The 25,592-nt window shown below is 35.8% G+C and overlaps 1 protein-coding gene across 7 annotated transcripts in view; it reads left to right on the forward strand.

Annotated features, from left to right (window-relative positions):
* Positions 1-25,592, forward strand: part of TTC29 (tetratricopeptide repeat domain 29) — a 411,408-nt gene that overhangs the window by 315,127 nt on the left and 70,689 nt on the right. For all 7 annotated transcript variants that reach the window (XM_045466298.1, XM_045466315.1, XM_045466278.1 and 4 more), the window contains 2 exons: positions 2,241-2,364; positions 11,354-11,582. In XM_045466298.1, the coding sequence (XP_045322254.1) occupies positions 2,241-2,364; positions 11,354-11,582 (353 nt within the window). The remainder of the gene's footprint in view (positions 1-2,240; positions 2,365-11,353; positions 11,583-25,592) is intronic.

Here is a 25,592-nt window from a genome sequence, read left to right on the forward strand (position 1 = left end):
TTTTTCTTTTATTATACTTAATTGAGGAACACAATTATAGGTTTTCTGTTATTTTAAAATCTCTAAATTCTGGGGGTACCTGGGTGGCTCAGTCAGTTAAGCACCTGACTCTTGATTTTGTCTCAGGTCATGATCTCGCAGTTCATGAGTTTGAGCCCTGCATGGGGCACTGCACTGACAGCACTGAGCCTGCTTGGGATTCTCTGTCTCCTATCTCCCTTTTTCTGTGCCTTTCCCCTGCTCATGCATGCACTCTCTTTCTCTCAAAAATAAATAAACTTTAAAATAAAATAAAGTCTCTAAATTCTGGATGTTGTCACATTAATAAAAAATTTCAATAGTTCTGATATGATTTAGCAATAGAATTTCATATAATCTTAGATTCATTATTCTGTGTTAGGAATTGGCAAAAAAAAAAAAAAATCCAGAGATTCAGCAGATACTCAATTTCTTCAGCATACTTAATTTGGAGCCATTATTTGAAATCACTTCCTGCTTTTGTCCATAGCATTTTAATTCTTAATGGCATGTCCCTGAATTGGCAGTCCCTTGAGCTGGGCTTCGGCTTCAATCACCTCTACAAAATCAGTCACAGCATATTATATCTTGGATATAGATGTTTTCAAAAATTACTGTCTCTTTGGTTGCTCAAATATTTTTTATCTTAGTTCTTAGATCTCATTCACCCTTATGAGAATGTACCTCTCTCAATGGGCCCCCAAGCATTCTTCACATAGGACATCACTACCACTGGCTCCTAAAAGAGCTTGTCTCCTTAGATTGGCTTTCAAATTTCAAATAATTATCTCCTTTAGAGAGATTTTTAGAGTCTTTCCACTCTTCTCTCTCCTTTATGTTTAGCTCTTACTCATATAAAACTAAGATTTTTATATATCCTTGAAGTGGTATTCAGATCATGAAAAACTGATGATCATTTGGGACTCAGATTTGTAAAATTAGAGCAGAATTCATATAATAAGGGTTTCTTAATATAATTCATTGAAATCCTTAAAATTATGATTTTAAATGATCTTTAAAATCTTTTCAATTCTTTATGAAAGAAAAAAAAATCCAAACTTGTTTTAGTTAGTTTTGGTAATTTGAGTTGCTGTAACAGTCTCCAAAATCCCAGTGGTATATCACAATGAAATCTCATTTCTTACTTATAAAAATGCTTGCAGTTTGCCCATGATTGTACCATGCCTTTCAGAAGCCAGGCCCTTCCAACTGGGTCTGTCTCTATCTTTCATTCTTTAGAGTCCTGCTTGAGGGATTTCTGAATACTCCATTTTCATCATATTTGTTCTAATGCCTCCAGTAGGTATTGCCTCCCCATAAAGGACTGGCTTCATTTACAAAGTAGTATGGAAAATCTCAATGTTTTCAAAGGTTTTATCTTTTTGTTTAATGATAGCTTTATTGAGATATACTTCATATACCATATTCACCCTTTAAAGTCTACAATTCAGTAGGTTTTAATATATTCACAGAGTTGTACAACTATCACCACAATTTAATTCAGATCATGGTTGCCAGTCCAAAAAACAACCCCATATCCCTTAGCAGCCACTATCTATATTCCCCTTCTCACCAGCCTCTGGTAACCACTAACCTACTTTCTGTTTCTTTGGATTTTCCTGTTCTGGGCATTTTATGTAAATTGAATCATACACTGTATTTTTTGTGACTGGCTTCTTTCATTAAAATGTTTTCAAGGGTGATCCATGTTATGGCATGTGTCACTAAACTACTTCATTCCTTCCTATGGCAGAAAAATATTCCATTGTATGGATATACCACATTTTGCTTATCCATTCAATTGATAGACCTTTAGGTTGTTTCCACTTTTTGACTACTATAAATAATGCTGCTATGAACATTTGTGTACAAGTTTTTGTGTGGACATATATTTTATTTCTTTTGGGTATACACATAGGAGTGAAATTGCTGGATCATAGGGTAACTGTATATTAAAATTTTTGAGGACCTGCCAACCTGTTTTTCAAAGCAGGTGCACCATTTTACAATCCCACCAGCAACACTTGAAAGTTTAAAGGTTTAAGTTTTAACTCACTGTATACTCCAACAAAGACAGGCCACGTATTTTTTAATTTTGTACTTCACACTTTTTTATCCTGAATCATCTTGCACTTTCTAAAGCAGAGACACAAAATATTTTCTCTTTAGTGTGATGTTAAATGAGATGATTCTCCAATAGTTTCCTATTTTATTTATTCTAGCCAAGGAAAGATGCCAGAAGCAATTAAATACTTGAAAAAAGTTGTGGAAATTGCAAGAAATAATTTTCAAAGCCTAGATGTCGTGAGAGCAAGTACAATGCTTGGGGACATCTATAATGAAAAAGTGAGTATGTGTTTCTTTATTATTATTATTATTATTATTATTATTATTTGAGAGAGAGAGAGCATGCACGTGCATGAGTGGGGACTGGGGCAGAGAGAGAGGAAGGACAGAGGATATGAAGCGGACTCTGTGCTGACAATAGACGTCCCAATGTGAGGCTCGAACTCACCAACGAGAGATCGTGACCTGAGCCAAAGTTAGACACTTAACCAGTTGAGCTACCCAGGCGCCCCTATTTCTTTCGTACAGGTAGAAATTTGCAGAGTTTTAAAATTCTATTCCCATTTGACTCTCCCCTTCCCATAATATGTTATGCAGAATGACCTCAGGACTACAGGGCCTAGTTAATGCACAAGACAGTTCCTTCCTCTTCTTCTAGGACCTGAGAGCCATCTTGGGCACAGTCACCACAAGCTGCTAAAAGTGATTCATATCTTCACAGCCAGTGAAGATTCTAAGTGGTTTTGGATTTGAAGAGCAATTAAAACATTTCAGTTCAAAGAATATCATTATAATGGTTGGCTTTTATCTACTGACACTAACATTCATCTCCTTGCTCCAAATTCTCATTGTATTAATCCAGCTATGATGCCCCTCCTAGGTCCCTCAGGAGAAGAAAGCACAATCCCAAGAGTAATTCTGAAGGAAATATGGAATTCTAGCATCAGATTGGTTATGTGAAGGAAAAGAGAAACAAGAGAAAGTCTAAAATTAAAAGTATCCTATTCAAGAGGTCATTACTAGTATAATGCATTGGTCATAATGCATTGATCTTTTGATTTATGTTCTCCTGACTTTGTATTTTATTAACTAGATTTTTCTTTAAGAAACAGTATAAAAGAGGCTTTTTTTCTCTAGTTATAATTGCTGTTTTGATAATGAATAGGATCTATCATTTTTGAGGGTAGTTTCATTCATTCTTAATGTTTAGACACCTTTTCTTAATTTTTTTGAGAGGTTGTTTATGTCGTGATTAAAAGCACTAATTCTGAGACCAAACTGGTTAAAAGCCTAGTTCTTTCACTTATAAGATCTGTGACCTAGGACAAGTTACTCACCTTCTAGGTGCCTCAATTTTCTCACCTCGTAAGGTTGCAGTGAGTACTGAGTTAATAAATGTAAAGCAATTAGAATAGCATCTGGCAGGGGAAGCCAGTGCCAGCTATATAAGCCATTATTACTCTCTACACCTTTATGTGGTATCATACAATTCCCCTTTTCCCAAGGCTCAGAGGGTTTAAATAACCTACCCCAGGTCTCCGTGTTTCTAGGTGGCAGTGGTATTCAAACCTATACTCTTCACCACTACAGTCTTTTATTTGCCATATAATTTACTTTGATGATTTCAGAATTATTTAGGCTTTTTTTAAAGGAAATAGAGTTTGAAATTAATTTGAATGAATGAAACTACTGTCTTTAATCCCTGCTATGGGAAACACGCTTTCAAACAGGGAACCTGATTTCTTTGTACACCCCTCTCTCTTGCTAGCCCTGGTTCATTTGCTTCCTCTCTCTCCTATTATTCACTATCTTTAAACCCCCCTTTTTCTCTTGACTCTCACCCTCTACCTTCTTTCCTCCTCCCCTACACACCTTGCCCTTCTCTCCTGCCCCTGTCGTTCTGGTCTTGCTCTCAACTCAGTGGTCCTCTCCCTCTGATCTCCCCCGCACTTTGTTTCCCCTCTTTCTTTGTGCCTCCCCAGGTGTTCCCCCAGGTCTTTCTCTCCACTGTGTCCCCATTCTGCTGCCCCATCTCTGTGGCACTATGCTACTCTGGTGACTCCTCTCTCCTGGATCTTGTACATGCTTTTGTTTACTTTTCGGGATACTGTGGTGAAAAACAGACAAGGTTTATGCCCTTGTGAGGCTGACAGCCTAGTAGGAGCTCATGCTGTAGTAGCAGAATTGGTATTCCTAATTATACATAGTCTTACTTTTTAACAGGGTTGTCCTTTAAAAAAGAAATGCAAAAAATGCAAATTGCTTTACTCTTCTACCAAACAATACTCAGAACTCAGTGTTTTGGTATGGCACAAATACTAAGCATCTGCCTATATTTTCCTAATTGCAGAAAGCATAAGGAAAACAAAACAATAAACCTTTCTAAGAGGTAATTTTTATATTTGCATTTTCAAGCTTTTTTGCCAAGAGTTTGTATCTCATCATATTCTCTGGTTTTTAATTCTTTTTTTTTTTTTCCGACGTTTATTTATTTCTGGGACAGAGAGAGACAGAGCATGAACGGGGGAGGGGCAGAGAGAGAGGGAGACACAGAATCGGAAACAGGCTCCAGGCTCTGAGCCATCAGCCCAGAGCCCGACGCGGGGCTCGAACTCACGGACCGCGAGATCGTGACCTGGCTGAAGTCGGACGCTTAACCGACTGCGTCACCCAGGCGCCCCTCTGGTTTTTAATTCTTAAAGAAGAGTCTAATATCTTAAAGGCAAGAAACATGAATAATGTCCAAAGGCTGTGTCAACTACCAAAAGTAATTTTCTTACCAGTTTATCCCCAGTTTATCCCAATTCTAATATAAAGTTTGGAGGATTCCAGGTATTCATGCTATCTTCAAGTATGCATGCCTTCAAATATACAAGTTGGTTCATGCACCTTAATGATTACTTACATTTTAATGTAATAAATGGTCACTGAAAAATAGTATGATATTAAGTACACAATACTATAACAGTTTAATGGCATGACAGACTTCTGAACAAAACTTGCTTTGTTACTAAAATTGTTAATGTTGTACTCAATTTTTTTGCATTACTGTGATTCTTCCAGATACTTCCTCAAGTCAGAAAATCTACTGATAACTTCTCAGGCTGAATCTGAATTGTTAAATCATTACCAAGAGTATGATTTGAAAACATATAACAAAGTGGGTTTATTAGAACTAAATATAGTTATTTTTCCTTCTCATCTTTTTGAAACAAGAGGATAGCCTTGATGACATCCTGAATTTCCTTCTAGTTCTACAAAGGGAACTAGAGAAATGACAAGGAATGACTAGGAAAATAACATTTCCTGGGGGAAATGACAAAGAATTATTTCATGTCTCTGTTTTCAGCTTATGGATATTTCCTAATTATATTAAATGCCTTTATTTCAGTGATATCCCTGAGCAATTTCATAAGCTGTTGTGCATCACATGCTATCTACTACACTTTTCCATGAAGGAAACTAGCAGGATGAAGAGAAACCTCACTGATTTTTGCCCACCTGACGTTGAATCTGAATTCAGCTACTTATTAACTGTGACCTTGGGCACATGAATTCTTTGATCCTCAGTTCTTTCATATTTTAATTGTCAAGAACAAGATGCCTTGAACACTAGATATTTAAGGATTAGAAATGTAAAAATATGTACATGGTACCTAGGTGAGTTCCTGGAACATAGTGGGTACACAAAAGCACTTAGCTTCTTAATATCTCAAGCTCAGATCTCTCCCTGCAACTTCAGACTCATATCCTACTGTCTGCTTGACATCTTCACTTAGATCGCTTCAAATATAAACTGTTAAAAATTGAACTCATCATTTTCCCCTCTAAATTCTATTCCTCTATTAACTTAGTATTCAACTATGATAGAATATGATTCAGGTATTTTCTAGTCAGACTTCTCAGTCTATGAGCTCCCCTTACCTGACTTTATCCAAGTCCATGGCTTTAAATAGCATCCATATGCTGATGACTCCCAAGTTTGTATCTCCATCCCTGATCTCTCTCTGGGACACTTGTAACTCTAACTGGCTACTTAGCATCTCCACATGGATGTCTAACAGACATGTCAAATTTAACATGATTCCTTCCTCCCAGTCTTCCACGTCTAAATAAATGGCATCATTATCTATCAGCCCTCTTGCTCAAGCCCAAAATCTGGATATTTTTTTTATTCTTGTCTCCTTTCTGATCTATATCTAATCCAGAAGCAAACCCTGACCTTTATGCCACCAAAACGTATCTCAGATCCACCTTGTTCTCTGTGTCTTCTCCTGTCATCCTGTCAGTTTATGACACTCTATTCTGTTTCCTGCATGACAATTAAGTTCAAGCCCATTCCCTGCTTCTCCCTCATATCAAGTCCCCACACAGAGGCCCAAGTAGTCCTTTTAAATGTAAATTAAATTATGTTATTTCTGTGCTTAAAATGCCTCCATTACTTCCCATTCTTCTTAGAACATAAATATAAATCCTCACCCCAATCTGAAATATTCTATGTGAGATGTACGCTCCCCTACCCCACCTCTGACTTTATTTCTTCCCACTCTCCTCATCTACTCCACCACAGCCACATGGGCTTAGTGAAGTCCTTCAAACATACAGAGCTTGTTCCTGCCTTAGGACATCTGCTTTAACTGGAATGCCCTATGGAATGCTCTCTAATCTGAACTTCATATTGCTGATGTCTTGTCATCATATCTCAGTCAAATGTCATATCTTCAGAGAGGCCTTCCCTTGGCAACCCAATAAAAATAGCCACATGGGTGAAGGTCGTTTGAAGGTACAAACTTCCAGTTATAAAATAAGTAAATCTTGGGGATGTAATGTACAGCGTGGTAACTACAGTTAATAACATTATATTATATATTTGAAATTTGCTAAGAGTAGATCTTAAATGTTCCCATTGCAAAAAAAAAAAAAGTATCTCCATGTGAGGTGATATTAACTCCACTTATTGTGGTGATCATTTAGTAATATATACAAATATTTAATCATTGTTATATACCCAAAACTGTACAAAGGTACTTTGAAAAGTTACTTGTATTTTGTAATTTAAGATGGCGTTATTGTTATTCATATGGAACACTGTTTAATCACAGCTACCGTTTTTCTAATTTGAGTCCTCAAACACATTTTCTTAATCTAAAAATGATAAAAATCTTGGGGTGCCTGGGTGACTCAGTTGGTTAGGCAAACAACTTTGGCTCAAGTCATGATCTCACAGTTTGTGAGTCTGAGCCCTGTGTCTGGGCTATGTGTTGACAACTTGGAGCCCAGAACCTGCTTCAGATTCTGTGTCTCCCTTTCTCTCTACACCCACCCTCTCCCCTGCTCATGCTCTGTCTCTCTGTCTCTCTCAAAAATAAATAAACATAAAAAGTTTTTTAATAAAATAAAATGATGAAATCTAATCCACTAAATTCTATGGAGCTTTCCAAGGCAATTGAGAAAGAAGTCAAAAAGTTCAATCAATAAAAGTACCTGTTTGGTTGAAAAGATTTTTTTCTACCACTTACCAAAATATCCGAAATCTCCCATTTCTTCTCATTGAAGTCCTGAAAGCTGCATGCCAAAATAAAAATTATATGAAAAACAGCAGCCACCAGGTCACTCTTTAACATTACTATAATATTACACATAGACTTTATCTCATAGTTTTCTTATTTATGATATTTTCTTATTGTTCTTTAATTTGGCTAGAATAGAAGCTTAATGAGAATAAGAACCATATCTGCCGTGTTTATTATTTTGTTCCAGACCCTAAAACAGAACCTGGCACGGAGTTGGTGAGCAAAAAGATGTGAATTCATTGAATCAATCAATAAATTTGTAACTAATTATACCTCTTAAGGAAGAATAGGATTGTCTCACTTTAGGAATTGCAAACTTCTATTTCATTTGTGTACAATAATTCTGAAAAGTTGTAGTGAATCTTCAGAAGCAAATCTAACATTGCTGGTACTTGTCAGTCTGCTTTTAAGGCCTTCTACATACTGCCTTCATCATCTCTTTTTTGGCTTCATATTATTCATGCAATGTATTCTAATTGTATTCTTTATAATCATTTCCAAGAAATAATATAAGACCACAATTATAATATAAAACTGTATTTGGAAAAATATTAGAATTAACTGTTTTCTCTAGTGATGATAGTGTTATTATAATTATAGTTGTAATTATATAATCTTTAAAACATCACATCTTTAAAAGATCATTTATCCTAATTAATTTACCTTTTACTATATAATCATGGAAGATGGGCCACCAATCCCACCCTCCTGATGTGATGTTTTGATGGGAACATATAACTAATATAAAGCAGTCAAATGAGAATGCTTTAGGGAAAATAACTCATAGACTCTTTATGAGATTGCTCATTCCCTAATAAGATCAGATAATAATCATGTAGTTAAAACAATGGTAGTTCCAAACTCAAATAGCAGAGAAAATGTGCAAAAACTGATTTTTCCTTAGTACTGGGAAAATGCTCCTTTATTTTTGAGCTTGCTCATTGGATAGAGCGGCATTTTAGACACACTAAGAAGGATCAGGTAAGAATTAGAATAATGCATGAAAATTCTATATTATGTTGCAATAATGCAAGATTTGTTTTAAGGCCTACGATGTCATCAAGGTCCTGTCCTGAAATTGTCCACCAAATGCTTATCAATGATATTTATAACATTAAGCAAAGTTCTCTTTTCCAATAAGATGCATTCATGAAGTGCATAAATTAACTTATGTATTTTCAATTCATATTTAAGATTGTCAAGATTAATTACTGGAATCTTCTGAATTTTATAATAGGATAGGGATTAACTGATAACAGAATTGAACTGTAGAACGTTGGACAGAACCTTTAAAGAAGAGATTAAATTTAGATATTCAACTCTTTCAGAATTGAAAATCTAGAAATGCAGTACACATTAGTGAAATCTCATTCCAAAATGGTATGTATAAAAATGCTTGCATCTGAAAAGAATTAATGTATTTCCTTAATAGTATTTTAAACTAGAGAAATTTAGGTCGATACCAGTTTTATGGCAGTTGTGTGTGTATCAAAAGATTGAATACTAGGCTCAATTTGAGGGAAGAATAACTATATGTAATTATAATTATAATTATAATTAAATAATTATGAATAATTATAATGGTCCTATTATAGGGGGGAAATACTTGTTTAAAAAGATCTAATGTAAGTTTTAGCCATAGTAAATTCTGTTAACTGCTGAATCCCCACTGCTTGTCACGGAGCTTGATAAGTAATAGTTGCCAGATGAATGAGTAAGTTCATTCTAATATAAAAATATATAAGGTAACTCTGGAAATTTAAATATAAGTCCATTTACTTATGGCCCTAATTTTCCTAAGACTTTCATCTAAAACGATAAATAGCCTAATGCTCAGAAATATAACTAGAACTTAGGTATTTATACTTCTCTGTTTTTAAAAATAGAAATATTTGGTCTAGTCACATATGTTCACCTATTTTGTCCTATATCTTTGACGTCTAGCAAAACATTCCAAAATTTTAACTAGTTTTATTTTCATCTTCAATATTTGTATTGTTTCTCATTCATAATTTGCTTGTCATACAAATAGCTTTGATACAATTTTATTTTTTCTAATTAAGTAATCTTATTCTCCTATAAATTCTGTTATACATTTTGAAATAAAAGAAAGAATTGTTCACTTCAACAAACAAAAATCACTATTGATAAAATACAGAGGGGCTGTGTTTAAAGCAACAAATTTAATTGGAATGAGCCATTTGAGTAGAATTCACTAACTTGTCCTTGTGGGTCTATAACACAACGTTATATGTATTGCTTATGTGGGTAACATAACTGTCACACAAGCCCTATTTCTCCCCCTCCTCACCTGGCTAGCAACTTCTGTATTCAGTTTGCTGTCTGAATGCCATGATCATGCAGAGATGCATGGAGTTGAGTATGCCGCTACCAGTGTATGGTATAAGGCTTTTTATATGGTGTCTGTATTACCAGTTCCTTCATAAAATGTTGTGATAAAATCATTTGAAAACCTGTAATAAGATATTCTCTCTTGTAAGGGCTTCTTAAAAGTGTGTACATACATGTTTATGTGTATATGAGAAAGAAGAGAGGAAGGAGAAGAGAAAAGTGGGGAGGGCCAAAGGGAAAGGGAGAGGAGAGGAGAGCGTTGAAGGGGGAGGAGAGGAGAGGAGAGGAGAGGGTGAAGAAGGGAAATTTTGTTCCCTAGAGTCTTAAAAGTATAGCTCAATCCTAAAAATGATATCCTCCACTGAGGAAAACTTTTTTGCAAAGATTTTTACTAGATTGCAGGTTGGCAGAAGATAGTCTCTTTACTGCGGCTCAATTTAATTACTTGTAGAATAAGAATAATATTTCCTCACAGAATGGCTTATGAAAGTTAGTGACATAATATACATGAAGAATTTAGCCCTGGCCCTGACACTGTGAAAGAGCTTGATAAATACTGTTTATTTGTAGACAATAGCTTTTAGGAGGATAGGAGAGTACAACCAAAACCCACACAAGAAACCAAAAAACAAAACACCACCTTGAATTTTGCAATGAAATGTGCAAATGACTTAAGAGATAAACATTTAAATGATCTTGAGTTGTGCTAGTGCCATAAAGTTCATAATTTTTAAATATCTTGAATACATCCTATGTCCACAGTCAAGAATGACATAAATACATGGGTAAAACCAGAGCAACAACCAAATCAGCAGATAAATACACCTATTTTCACTGGCCACTGATTAAATAGATTGGCTGAAAATGATCTCTTGCTATTTCTGAAGACAAAATCTGGTTTAAAATACTTCCTTAAGTAAATCCAATGCTACAAGTAAGAAACTTACATCCAAATCAATGTGAATCAGATCACTCTTTCCCAGACTTCTTTTTGCTACAATGTATTAGGCTGAAGCATATGAAAATGCTAATATTTGGCTATTTTTAATCCAAAAACACTTAAGTTGCACATAGTTCAACTTGGTAGATAAAACTTTTTACTGTATTAGCTTCAAGATATCGTATGGTTAGTAATCACAACTTTTTAAAAGAACCTTATTCCAAACAAAAACAAACAAACAAATAAATGAAACTTATTCTAATAGAGACCCCACTTGCCCTCTCTTTCTTCTAAAAGATGAATACCACATGTGAATACACCAGTGTGGTACATGCCAAGGTGAGTAGACATGTGGAATGATGGAATAAAAATTAAGAAAAAATGATTTCTCTTACATTTTTAGGGATACTACAACAAAGCTTCTGAATACTTTCAACAAGCTTTTGACACAACAGCAGAGCTAAGGAACATGCGTCAGGTGGATGAGACAAAAGTTCACTATGGGATAGCAAAAGCTCATCAGATAATGCTGACCATAAACAATTATATCGAGTCTGAAGATCTCACCAGCCTTGACTACCTGCTGTCGTGGAAGGAGAATAGAAGCAGCATTGCGCCACATCCGATTATCGGTAAGACTTTGCTTTTTGAAAACACTTTAGTTTTTGTGTCATTCTTGATGGCTGCATTGGTGATTTTTATTTTATCGGTAACTTTAGTTATTCTTTACCACATGAATATCGGATGTGCCTTCATGCTGTACTGTATGTACCTTTGATGATAAGGAAAGCAGGAAATAGTGGTAATGATTAAACGCGACAAATCACCATTTTCATGCCGTTTGGTTTTTGTTTGTTTTTTTTCAGTTGTCTCAAGTACTCAACAATATGCACTGATCAGTTGTAAGGAATGTGACATAAGTTTGTGTTTTTTAAAACGTGGTCAGTGTTGTACCTTATTGATAAGAAAAGTCACGGATGCTAGTTCACAGATACTAAGCAGTATTAATGCAATTGGTACTATACTCTTACTTTACCAATGGTAGTAAATTTTCCTGTATTTGATCAATTCAAGTTAGAATATTAATTTAGAAAAATTTAGTATTAATTTCTTTCAACTCCACGTCTTTTCTTATAGACTTTTTCTTGTAACAATTTGTCAAAATAGTCAATTAAAAACAAATAACTAAAGGGGATGTGAAGGTCACTTTTATGTGTCAGCCTGACTTAGCTCGAGTCCTCAGTTAAGAACTTCAGAATAGAATTTTTAAAAAATTTTAACAGTACTGCCTATGACAGACCTTTAGGCTGCATAGTTGTTAGTAAATCAAACTTTTTCAGGCAAAATATTTTGGGGATGTTTGGGGATAACTCAAATAGAATCGTAGACAAAATTCTGTTATGTAAAGAAGCCTCTTCTGCTTGGAACTCTTTTCTTTCCCTTAGGTCATTTAGATGAAACAATAAGCTCTTTGGTATTTATTTTCTCCATAGAATAAATAGTAAATAATAGTAAATTGAGCACAAAGGAATTTTATTGCTTCTTGTATATTAGTAGAATACCACTTACCACTGTCTGTCCTCTTGTTATGAAATAAGTAAAGGTCTCATTCCAAATATATATATACACGATAAAGTCTTAAAAAACAGATGGCTTGTTGAATTTCAATGTGCTCAAGTGTTCAACAAATATTTACAGTTAACTATTAACTAACCACTTTTCAATAATATTTTGCTCACTTCAGTATGTTGTGTTGTCATATATTTGAGAGCTTGTTCTGTAGTTTTGAGTTATCTTCCCTTTACTCCTTCATGTAGTCCTCCCAGGAGATAAAGCAGAGAAAATATGATCCATCTATCTATTAAATTACTTCTTCTGATAAAAGGTTTGGTAGAGAATAGGTTGGGCTACTCACTTCTTCAGATTTACTTGGATAAGCTCTAACCATTATAATAATAATCAGGAAAAAAATACTCCTCGAAACTAGGTTCTCTGATCAGAACCATGTGTCTTTTTGCTGCAGTCCTTTTGGGGCTTTTCAAAGATCTCTTTTGTTTTTCTTTACTCTATAAAGCTATTTATTTTTCTATTCTTTTTAAAGTTTATCCTCATTTTTGGTAAGGATGTTCCAAAGGGCTTAGGAAGCACACACACACAAAAAAACACATTTCAAAATATTATTCAGAGAGTAAAAACTCAGCTATTCATATGATGGAGAAGATTAAATTCTCTGAAACACTATAAAAGTACACCCCCTTCCTGATTCATTTGACTGAGATTATGCATGGATGAGCTGAGAAATCTATGCATGGATGAGCTATGTCGTTATAAAAGTGAAGAAGAATAATCTTTCAGATTCAAATATAAATGAGAAGTTAATTCTTCTATTACTGGCATGTTTAACATTTTTAGTGATAGTTCTATTTGGAAATAAGACCTGTAGACATTATCAACATACTTGCTTGTTTACATAGACATATTTTAGTTCAAAATACACTAAAATCTACTTTCTCATTGCTTCAAAAATGTTTCTTAAACCACAGCTCCTTATTATTCTACCTTTGCTCTGTTTCAAAACCTTCATTGGATCCCTATGGCGTACAAACTAAGTACAAGCTTCTCAACGTTTTTTGACCACCTCGTTTCCCCTACTTCCCCCTCTTCCCCCCAGATACACACAACATACATTGTTATCACCTTACTTCCAACTCTAACCCCATCCAGGGAAATCTCACTGGTCTTGCAAAGTTCTTCTCAAATGTTGAAATCTTCCCTGATCCCCCTCTTACTGGACTCTTGTCTCTTCTCTCTGTTCCCACACTGAATGCCATTCATTTCTCTCCAAGCACTTTTCATTTGTCATATTCTGCATCCTACCACAGCCATTTCTGTAATTGCCTTATCAGCCCAGTGAAAGTAGGAGTGTCTTGAAAACAGATTCTGATTTTTGGTGTTTCCTACAAAATAGGGGCAATGTCTAACATCTGCTAGGTACCAAGTAAATATTTGTCAAATTAAACTGAATTCAAAATGAGTATGTGTGTCCTAGCCATGAACTATTTGCATGAACCACTTTTTAAAACAGGAGTCATAGTTCCATGACTTCTTGGAAAAACAACAACAACAAAACAACTACAATCCAAAGCTGTATTTTGGTTACCGTGTGGTTATCATATGAATGCAGGACAACACCAAGTACGATGTTGACAAAATGAAGAAATATAGAAATATTACTTGAAAATCTGAGCAGCTTTTAGGTTTTCAAATTTTGCCTTTCTTCTCTGAAGAGGCATCTTTAATCTTGCTATTGAGGGGTCCCATGTATTCAGGAAAAAAGTAGATCAAAGATTTGAAAGATATATTATAAAAGCTGTGCAGTTTTCTTCACCTCTGAGACTTACATCCTCCAAACAAATCATTAGCTCACAGAGCAGGCAATATTCTTTTAAGCAGAGGAACACGACCCCCTAAGGGAATAGAGCGGTGAGAGCACTCAGGTCTCTAGATAAAATAGAACCGTGATTCACCAGCAATCATACCTCATCTTTGTACCTTTTGGAGGGAACACTGCAAATATAGGAACCTTCCTACCATTCTAATACTCTTAGATATGGTTGGAATAATTTCATATCTTTCCTTTCCTTTTCAGTAGTAAGATAATAAGAATAGATTCTCTTCCCAAATTTAGGAATTTAGAAGGAATTCAAATTTATTGCAATTCAATAAAATTATTCAAGCCTGAAGCAACAGAAATTGGTTGGCTCTGGAAGGATTAAGGGCCTATGAATTTCTACTGATTTCTCCAGAATATAGTTTATTTTTCCTACTAGAACTATTATGTCTACAATCATGAAATTTATTTTTTAATGAAAAGCTAATTCATCTCGCCTTTTGGAGATTATAGACCCAAGTGTGAAACAGTGACATAGAAGCAAAGCTTTTCTTGTGCAATTTAAGAGTACTGTTAACGTAGAAATGTAATTATGGCATTCAAATGCCAACATGGTTAACCACTTCACTGATAATATCAGTTACATGGTTTTAATGCACATTCTTATTGAAGTCAAATGTAAATTATATCAGAGAAATAGGATGCAAATCCTGAGTATAGAAATAGATGAATACACTGGCTAGTCAGTAATGACACTTTTCTACAAAGTGACATGTAAAGGGTTCCTTGAGTGCCAAAAATATCACTCTTGTTTTATGAATCATTTAATATTCTTAAAAGAAAACAATCAAGATCATGAATTTGTCTCTCAGCCCTTGGTTTATGTTGGTTTAATGTTGAATCCTTGGTTTAATGTCGAGCCACATTTTCCTACCCTGTTCTTTGCTTGTATTTTTTATTCATGAACTCAGCCCTTTTAATGAATGTGAAAAAGCCACATTCATGAGTGAGCCTCATGTTCTATTATACTTTGATCAGCTACTTCAGTTAAATAACCCTAACAATGAGGAGAAAGTTATGGAATCAGCCCAAAAGTCAGCAAGCAGGTTTTATAGCATCTTATTGTCACAGAGCAAACCTCTGTCTCTAAAATGTGTTCAAAAACATGACACATTAAAAGAAGGTTCTGGTGAAAAATCTGACTGAATCAAAGCTCACCCTACTGGCATTTGGGGTAATTGAGAGATGGTGTTGCTCAAAAGTCCAGTTACCTGGGTTCTAATACTATATTGAGCTCTAATTAGCTTTGTGACTTCAGGCAAAAGATTTCAATTCAGGTATCTTTATCTGAGATTCAAAACGGGTCATTAATAAGATTCCTCTGGAACAGGCAATAATCCCTCAGTAGGAGCATATTCTAAACACATATGGTGTTTTGTAGTCTTTAAGAGCTCAATCTAGATTTTCATGAGCATTTTCTTTGTTTTTCCCCCATAAATACTTGTTTCTGTTGGTTTACACAAAAGGGAATTTTATTATTGTTATTATCATTATTACTATTTTAATATATCAAACAGCTGTAAAATTGCAAGGTATAAATATTTGATCTTTCTGCTAGAATTTATAATAGAGTTTCTAGCTCTCTGCTGTCATATGCAGTTTTACTTGTCCCTGTTTGGCATTGTTGAAGTTGCTAAAGCTAGTGCACTATTTCATCTGCAGACTTTCAATTGATCCTCCTATTTTCAATCCTGTGTCATACTTCTCCTCAGCATCTCCTCAACCCCTACCTGCCCCCACTGTTCCCTGGGCCTCTGATTCCTGAATGTGCCTGGTTCTTTATTCATCACTACCCCTTCTTCATGCACTTCAGTCTGTTGGCTGTCTCTGCCTTCCTCAATCCGGTACCATTTTCTAGCCTCTTTCTAGCTTCTGAGAACAGGTTAAAACCTTCTTGAACTTTTTTGAGTTTATAGAATCATGAAATTATTGAACTGTGTGCACCAAAGAAATTACTTGGCCCACAGTTTTTCTTTTCAAATGTCCTCAGGTCCAGGGAAAGGCAGTCATGCAAAAATCTGAAAGACAAAATGGGTTTATAATCTAGTGTTCTAGAATTCTAGTTCAGGAATTCTTTCCATGCTTTGCACTTTTTTTACAATATTACTTTATATTTACTAGAAGCCATGTCTACATTTAAAAAGATTATAATTTTTCAATGTTTGTTTATTTTGGGAGAGAGAATCTTAAGCAGGCTCTAGCTGTCAGCCTGGAGCCCAATGTGGGGCTCCATCTAGGATCTGAGCCGAAATCAAGAGTCAGATGCTTAACTGACTGAGCCACCCAGGCACCCCCAAAAGATTACAATTTTAATTAAAGTCTTGGTAAAAAATATTCACAGTGAAAAGAAACAGGTGGGACTCTATTTCTGGCCAAGATGGAGCAACAGGGAAAAGATTACCCTCCTGTCTTAAACAGCTAAAAAGACAAAACATATAAGACAAATGTTTGCAGAAATTGGACAACAGGCAGCACAAGACAGTGATCCTTGGGAAAAATTATGAACACTGTTAGGGAGAAACCAATCTGATTAAACTGATTCACATCATGTTATGAATGACTGAAAGTGGTTTAGCCTATTCAGAACAATTAGGATTTTTTTAAATGTTGGAATATTACCAATTGCCAGAATTTGGGACATTTGTAGTATACCATATAAATGAACCCATTCAGGCCATGTGGGGCAAAATAATTGTGGATAATGAGGCCAACACGTGGACCAGTCTTCTACAGCCTGGGAACTTGACCTAAAATCAGTTTCTCTAAGCTATTCCTGAATTTCAATACTTTCCTTTCTTCAATATAAATATGTGCTTTTTTAAAATTTTATTTTAGAGAGAGAGCACACACAGGAGTGGGGGGGATAGGGGCAGGAGAGAGAGACAGAGAGAGATAGAGACAGAGAGAGAGAGAGAGAGAGGGGGAATCTCAAGCAGACTCCATGCTCAACATGGAGCCCAACTCAGGGCTTGATCTCACAACTCTGGGATCATGACCTAAGCCAGAATCAAGAGTCAGATGTTCAACCAACTGAGCCACCCAAGTGCCCCAAATTGTACATTAAAAAAAAAAAACTTATTAGAGTTGTTCGATGACAAATCACTGTCCCCTTAAAGAATCTGATGAAAGCTAAGGTCTCTCTCCTGTCTTCAGAGAAATATACAATTACTGTGTATAATTTTCAGAGGGTTCAGTAACCATTGCTCAAGGGGGTAGAAATTCTATGTGCTTACCAGTATCTGGTTCTTTACACTTTGGGGCATGTGGAAAACTGCATTTTTCAGCTCCTGGTAGCTAGGCAGGTCTCAGTGACTAGTCCTGGCCAATGGGCAAAAGTTACCTCTGGGTATAAGATAGGAGAGCCTGCCTGAGATCCTACAGCTGATTCTTTCTTTCCCTGCTACAGTTATCATGGTGGAGGCTTTAGTAAAAAGTATAGGGCAACAAGATGGATGCAATAAATCTCTACACGTGGAACATTTGTCCCGGAATGCCGTTTGGATCTGCAGCAGAGTTTGTGTGAACACAGAATAATCCTTTATTGTGGTGAACCACTGAGATTTTCAGAGTTGTTTGTTGGCACAGCTTAATGTAGCCTGCCCTAACTCTGCAAGCTTTAGGATGCTTCATGACGGCCCCTGGATAGCAGCAGTGGGAGCTCCAGGTGGAGAACCAGGATAGACGTTTCTCCGTATGACAGTGTATAAATTGTGTGTTTATAGGTTGTGAGTCCGCTTCTGATTTTTTTTTCTAAGGCAGAGATTCTTAAAATCCTTTGTGTTTGACTTACATTTCTAGTCACAGAAAACAAGTTTGACAAGACAAAGGGGAATGAAACATTAAAATACATTCTTTATATTCTCTATGCTACTTACTATCAAAAAACTTAAGAAAGATAAGCATCTTTTCCACTAGTCTCATTTAAATCACGATAGATTATCAAAGTATGCTTCTAATAAATTTTAAGAAAGAGCTTAGAGATTTCAGTGGCTTCTGCAACTGATAAAATAATTCCAAAGATGAAACATGCCGAAGAAGACAAAATCAATACTTAATTGTAGCCAAATTTTTAAATAAAAAAGACTGCAGAGTTTGAGCCTGAATTTAAAATTTCCTCCTTCAAATACAATTCCCCCATCTTCGTATGTTTTCTACAACACAAGTGACACATTTGCTTCCTTTGGAATCAAATACTTTTTTCAGAAAACTAATGCTTACTTCATTGGGAAATAATAATGTAGCTCTAGATCCCTCGGGTTGAAAGATCTTTTTTTTTTCTTTTTTCTTTTTTTTCCCTTCTGAGAGCCTCCTTCTCTATCTGCTGCCTTGGTTCAATAAAAGAGAATTCTTGATTGCTCAAACAGAAACTATACTTCTTTTAGATTCTGCTCACAGTTCTTGGTAGCTGATGGTGTTACCAGTTTTAACTTTCCAAGGTACACTAAACTCACCACTTCCAAGACAAATGTAACTGGTTTTTCTCATCTGGTGTTGTTTCAATTTCATCTTTAATTGCCAGTTTGAAAAGCTTATGAAAACTTTGTTGATTGGCTAAACCATCGCAAAACCAGAATAAATGCCAGAGTTGGACCAGTACAGCGTTAGGGCTTGAAGATCTGAGAGAATCCCATCTGTATTTATCTCATTCCCACTGAGGGGTCTTACCCCTGCTTCCCGCTATGTCCTTTTCCCTGTGGGCATGGATTCCAAATCCTGTGCCAACTTAGGTAAACATTTTCCTACCATTGCTAGAATTTGGAGGCAAAAAAATCTTCTTATACATGTATTTAATCATTCTTTAATAAAACTCTATTAGGATAATTCATGTGATTCTTTAACCCATACGATTTCCTCTGAAAAAAGAAGTGACATTAATACTTGAAACGTGAGCATATTGAAGAACAAGTTTTGTTAGCTTCTAATTTTTTCTAAAGTTTCCCTGATTTGGGGTAATGTGTGGGAGTGTTTCTTTCTTATTATCTCTCATGTTGGTATTCCCATTATGAATTTTGATTTTTTTAAACCACAACATCAATCGAAATTTATATCCATGGTCCCAGGACTCAGTTTCCTTTAAATTCTTTTATTCTGCCCTCCCTGTTTTTTTAACTCTCAGACAAGAGTGAATGTTGTTATAGCCTATGTTCTTTAGCATAATTAATAGAAAAATAGATACATTTCATGATGAATATTCTTTTAGAAATTAGAAATTATTTATAATGCTTTGTTATGATGACTGACTTGAGTAACGACGCCTGGATACGTATTTCACTTCTTATGGGTGATGTCTGCCTCCCAGGGATGGGTACAGTGTGCTCAGTGTAGGAAATATTGAACAAGAATCTAATCAGAAGAAATGCTAGCATATTTCTTAATTTTAATGCCAGTCCATCCTGACCAGTGTCTTGACCTTCCTAAAATGAATCCTTGAAAGACTGCAAATCCTTGAAACACCTGAACACATTTACTTTCTGAATCCTCTGAACTACTGTCACAATGGGATAAATATTAAAAGTACTAACAAATATTCACTATCCCCAAATCCTTTATCACTGTAGTATACTCATGTATTTTCTTCCTTTCAGTTCATTCTACCTTCGATCAAAAAATCTGAGCAAATAGGGGTGCCTGGGTAGCTCAATCAGTTAAGCCTCTGACTTCAGCTCAGGTCATGATCTCGTGGTCCATGAGTTTGAGCCCTGCATCAGTCTCTGTGCTGACAGCTCAGAGCTTGAGGCCTGCTTCAGATTCTATGTCTCACTCTCTCTGCCCCTCCCCCACTCATGCTCTGTCTCTCTCTCTGTCAAAAATAAATAAACATTAAAAAAAAACAATTTTTTTTAAAATCTGAGCAAATAGATATTCTTTCATCTTGCCCTTAAGGTAAACAAAGTTGGACTTTGTCAAACCAATAGAGAAAACTAAAGTTAGCTCATTTAAGTGTGATGCCTCTGAGGAGTTGCATTTATTGACTTCTAACATGGAATCAGGTACCCAGAATGAGAAAAAGATTGGTTAATGTTAGCCTTTAGTGAGATAGATCTGATTTCTTGGTGTTAAGACTGTATTCCATTGTATCAGCAGCTATTAAAGTGTAATTTGCACTCTTATCAAAGGAAATTTAGTTCAACACTTTCAAACTTCTTCTCATCTTGTTTATTAGATGAGCTCCTGAGAAGGGATATACAGTTTTCCTCAAATCTCCACAATTTTCAACCTAGAAATTAAGATAACAATGGGAAAAAAAGCAATGGAGAAGTATGAAGTAAAATGAAGCTTCAAAATTAACAGTCAGGTAGAGGATTGGTGAAAAAAACTGTGAGAGTTTATAGATCAAATGACCATCATAAAATTGGGCGATTAATATTTTTTACTGTTCAAATTTATTTGGCCTTTTTACCATCACCCACTAACAAAACTGTGAAAAAGAAGAAATCAGCTATACAGAGGAAGCTGTTATGTCTAACCTTTAGCTATTAAAGTTAAAACAAAATTAATAAAGAAAAAACTCCTGTCTAATACAACATAAGCAAAAGAAACTTTTTTTTTTTCGTAAAAATCTTAGTAGCGGGGCACCTGGGTGACTCAGTTGGTTAAATGCCAGATTTTCTATTTCGGTTCAGGTGATGATCCTAAGGTCGTGGGATCGAGCCCCCCATCAGGCTCTGCACTGAGCATGGAGCCTGCTTAAGATTCTCTCTTTCCCTCTGCCCCTCTCCCCCACTCACATGTGCACTCTCTCTCTCTTAAAAAAATAAAACAAAACATCTCAGTAGGGACAGATGAAGAAACTTCTATTATGATTTGATCATAGGAATTCTTTGTAAATATATGGATGTCCACATAACTATATTAACTGTATCTCATCTGAATGGATTCACTTGTTTACTCACCTTCATCCAGAGCTTTACACTGTAATTTTATTTGGAGATTTATATGATGAAATGTGAACATAGTATATTCCCTAGTAATTTGATTGGCAGGAAATAGAGAGCAAAACACATGCACAGCTTTTTAATAATTTATAATTACTTACATGAATCTACTAAGTTTAGGCACACAATTATATGACTAATTATGTTGAAAATCCAAGTGGATGCTTAAATAGATGACCATGCCCTGAGGCCTTTCCAGTTGTTTCTGCTGTCTCATTTAACCATGCAAATGTTATTAAGCATTCCTGGCTAAAAATTTTCAAGCATGTGAAAGTGTAATTGCATAGATAATTATGCACAATACTGTCACTTTCTATATCTAACATAGGAATTGTCCTTTTTAAAAAAATTAGATCAGCTTTGTACTGGGTAGCTTTCTCTGTACATGCCAAGAAAAATATAATTTGTAAAAGATAGGTGGACCAAAATCTATCTATTGCTCTTTCTTCCAGATCTCTTCTTGACTGTCTTTAGCACAGTGATTTGAAGTTACACACTATAAATATAGTTACACACTGTAAATGCTACGATCCATATTCACGAATAAATTTAACGTAAATGTAATTCAATAACTAGATGTACATAAATATTTATAAAAACTTGTTAACAGGGACACAAAAGGGATACTGGAATACAAATGTATGTGGCAAGTTTTTCAGGTTTGCATGTAACTAAAGCCATGTTTATATAACAGTAAAAATAAAAAATGTCCAGAAAAAAAATTAACTAGCACATACATGATGGCAGGTTAATTTCTTGTCATGAGAACTGTTACGGAAGCTTTGCAATATAGAATAGTGCCTGACTGCACATCTTGCAGGGTTTAACTCTGCACAGCCCCGTTTACTAACCAGTAACAGCTTTCAAAACAGTTTGGTGTGCGTGCAGCTGATTGGTGGAGCCTGGCTCACGTGTCTGCCCAGCTGCAAGGGAAGCTGGGAAAGTGAGTATTAGCTGACTTCTTAGTCCCTGGAGTGAGGACAAGTTTCCATTTAAATTTATAAAGTATAGAATTTCTTAGGCATGGAAACGGAGGTTTAGATGCTGGCCAGCAATCACTAGAAACTGCTAAGTTCTGTGAAGGAAAAATAAAGCAGGTAAGAAAACAGAAAGTGATAGGGAGGGGGCTGTTTTAAACAGAAGGTTCAGAGAAGCAGCTGGAAAGAGGCGGGATTTGCAGAGAAACTTGATTGGAATAACAAAGCAAAAGCCCTGTGAATATCTAGCAGGGCCAGGCAAAGGTAGCCAGCCAACTAGCAGACCAGTATGCTGGGAGCAAATAGAGTGAGGAGGAAAGAGGGAAGAATTGAATTTTGAGCGGCAGCCAGTTAATTTAGGTCTTCCAGGTCATAGTGATGACTTTGGATTTTATTCCAGTTGTGCTGGAACATTCCCACTGAGGTCTGAGAATAGGACTCTGACTGACTTTTCAAAAGGATCATTTTGGCGGCGGTGCAAAGAATAGGTTGTAAAACAGTGGCCTTTTTGACCAAAATCTATAGTTAGAAATACATTTTACCTCGAGAGTTTCACCAAACAGTACTTAATACATGTGAAGCTCTTGGGTATTTCTCGGTTGTAATCTACCTTAGTCAATTTCGTGTTTTAATGATGTTTAAAGAAATTATAAGTAGAAGATTCTTTGGAAGAAAATGACATTGAGATTTAAATTGTTCTATTTGTTGCATTTTCTATTCTGATAGAAGTATTTAAAAATACCCTGTGGAAAATTAAACTTCACGATAAGCCTGAGGCAGTTTCTCAGGGTGCAATTCAAGGATCCCTTGCATCAAAATGCCCTGATCTGTGGTGGGAGGAGTTGTTATAAATGCATATTCCAGGCCTTAACACAGCCTTACAGAATCTCCAGTTCAGGGGCTTGAGAATCTGCTTTTTGACAGGCTCACCAGGTGATTCTCATGTGGGAGATCTGCTCTAAAGTTTTTTGGTTTTTAAGGTGGTAATAATGCAAGGTTAGCTTTTCTACATGAATATGTGATCCTTCACTAATGTGTGTAAGCCCATTTAGTGGGTCTTCAGAAAATATATGTCAGCAAAATTATAGGTTCACATACAAAAAATGAAAAGTACTTTAAATCAGTACATCTATTCCTTTCACTGTCTTCAGATATTTATTTTAAAACCAGGTGAAAATCTTTGAACTCTTCCTCCATAATCCTAATTGTTGTTACTTCACATCATTAATCAGAAATAATCATCTTTGTCTCTGCTCAGTTACCATTCCTTTCTCTTTCTAACTGTTTTAAAAATTTCACTTCCCAAGAAGCCTAACTACCCATGTTGAAGTATGGTAAAATATCATGTATTCACAGCCCTACAATTCTAAGTGGTTTGTAACAGCATCATTCTTTACTAGGTTTGCACATCATTGATTTTCACTAAGCATTATCCTCCACTGTGGCATGGGTGGAATCTTCTCATCGTGTCGTTCTGTTTTGATGCATTCTGGATACAACAGGTTACATGGCTTCTCTTAAATAAGGTTTTCAAAGTTATCATTTAAGCGTGTGGAAAATTTTTCTTTACTCAGTTCTAAAGTGAAATAGGAAGCGGGCTAAGCAGCTATGTTATGGATCACACGAATACAAAATCAGACTTCAATCTGGCACATTTGATGTTTGTAAAGAATGGGGCTTAAGACCTGATATTATAAAATCACTTTGTAAAATGTTTTCCATTGTCACATTCACTTTTGCTGTGGATGGAACAATACTCCCTTTATCAGTCGGTATCACTGTAGCAAAGCCTATCACAGGGACATTATCCTCATCCCTTAGCCAAAGTGAAATATTCTGACTTCTATGTCTATGTGTCAAAGGAAGCATCTCCCATTGAGTCAGCTTCAAAAACAAAAAAAGGACAGAATTCGTATGTGTTCATGGGGAAACATGGGGTTAAAGTGGACTGTATTTCAGGAAGTGTTCAGTTGACTTGCTATGTGGTGAGAGACTGCAGTCCTAGCTAATGACTTGTAGGTACGGAATCCTCAGGTCTCTCAGGTGGTTTCAGTCGATCAGTTTCAACAGAATGATGAAAAGGTTGAGATAAAATAAACTGACAGTTGCTACTCATCGTAGGCAGCAAGCTGTACCCAGGCAGCTGAGACCCTGGGAGCCCTCTTTCTTAAACAAAGGCTTTCACTGCAGTGAGCAATGAACTCCAAATAAAAAAAAAATGGGGGCAGATTGGCAGCTGGTGACCGACAGGAGGAGGGAAAGGAGGGAAACTGGGAAACACAGCAATTGTTGGCTAATTAGAAGCCATTCCCACCTACTTAATACCAACCCATTAAGCAGAAAACACTTTTCATCTTTCTCTCCTGCTACACATGACATTATACTCCAATCAATACCCTCCCACTGGCTGCCTCAGTGCCCACAAATGAATATATTGTAAGTTTAAGAATGCAGTAACTGATTTGAGACGGTGAAACTACAGCTTTCACAGTATATTTTCTGAAGATACTAATGCAATGTTTGTGATGCTTAGATACAATAATTATCTGTAAACTGACAGCTGTCAAAAATTGAAAAACATAAGAGAAAACCTAAGCATGGTAGATGTATTTGAGGCTTAATAGCAAGCAATCATGTAAATCAATTTCCCCCCTTTTGGGAGAACAACTCAAATATTTGGCTTAATAAATTCACTATCGCTACCACCATTTCAACCCTCTACACCCACATGCGCACACGCGCGCGCGCGCACACACACGCACACACACACACACACACAAAATTTGTAAGATGACGTGGGAAATATAATATGTGTACGTACAATTATCTTGCATTATGTTTGAGCATACTTTAATAGAATTCTTTCATTGGTCCCACTTTTAAGCTTAAGGGAATTTATCTCAACAACTCAAACCTACTGGAAATTTATCCTAATGCGGTAAGATAATATTCTTGGATCATTACCTTCATATTATTTTGAGCAATTTTCTATCTTCTCTTTATAGAAGAGTTTGATGGCTCTCAGAAACAGATTCCATCTTAAATAATATTTACATGAAAACAGCATATCTAAAATGTTTTTTTTTTCCTTGTTTTGGTTCTGTGACTTCTATAGGTTTTTTTTTTTTTTCCTGACCCTAAATATCAGCTCCTAAATTTTACACAAATTTTCTACCTGGTATTCAGTCACTTCTTTCAGTTCCTATACACTATTTCTGGGACATTGATCACAACAGTGTTAGGCAAATAGTTACAGAAGTTGTAGGAGTGGGTAATAGA

This window comes from Leopardus geoffroyi, chromosome B1, assembly GCF_018350155.1.
Source record: "Leopardus geoffroyi isolate Oge1 chromosome B1, O.geoffroyi_Oge1_pat1.0, whole genome shotgun sequence".
Taxonomy (NCBI): domain Eukaryota; kingdom Metazoa; phylum Chordata; class Mammalia; order Carnivora; family Felidae; genus Leopardus; species Leopardus geoffroyi.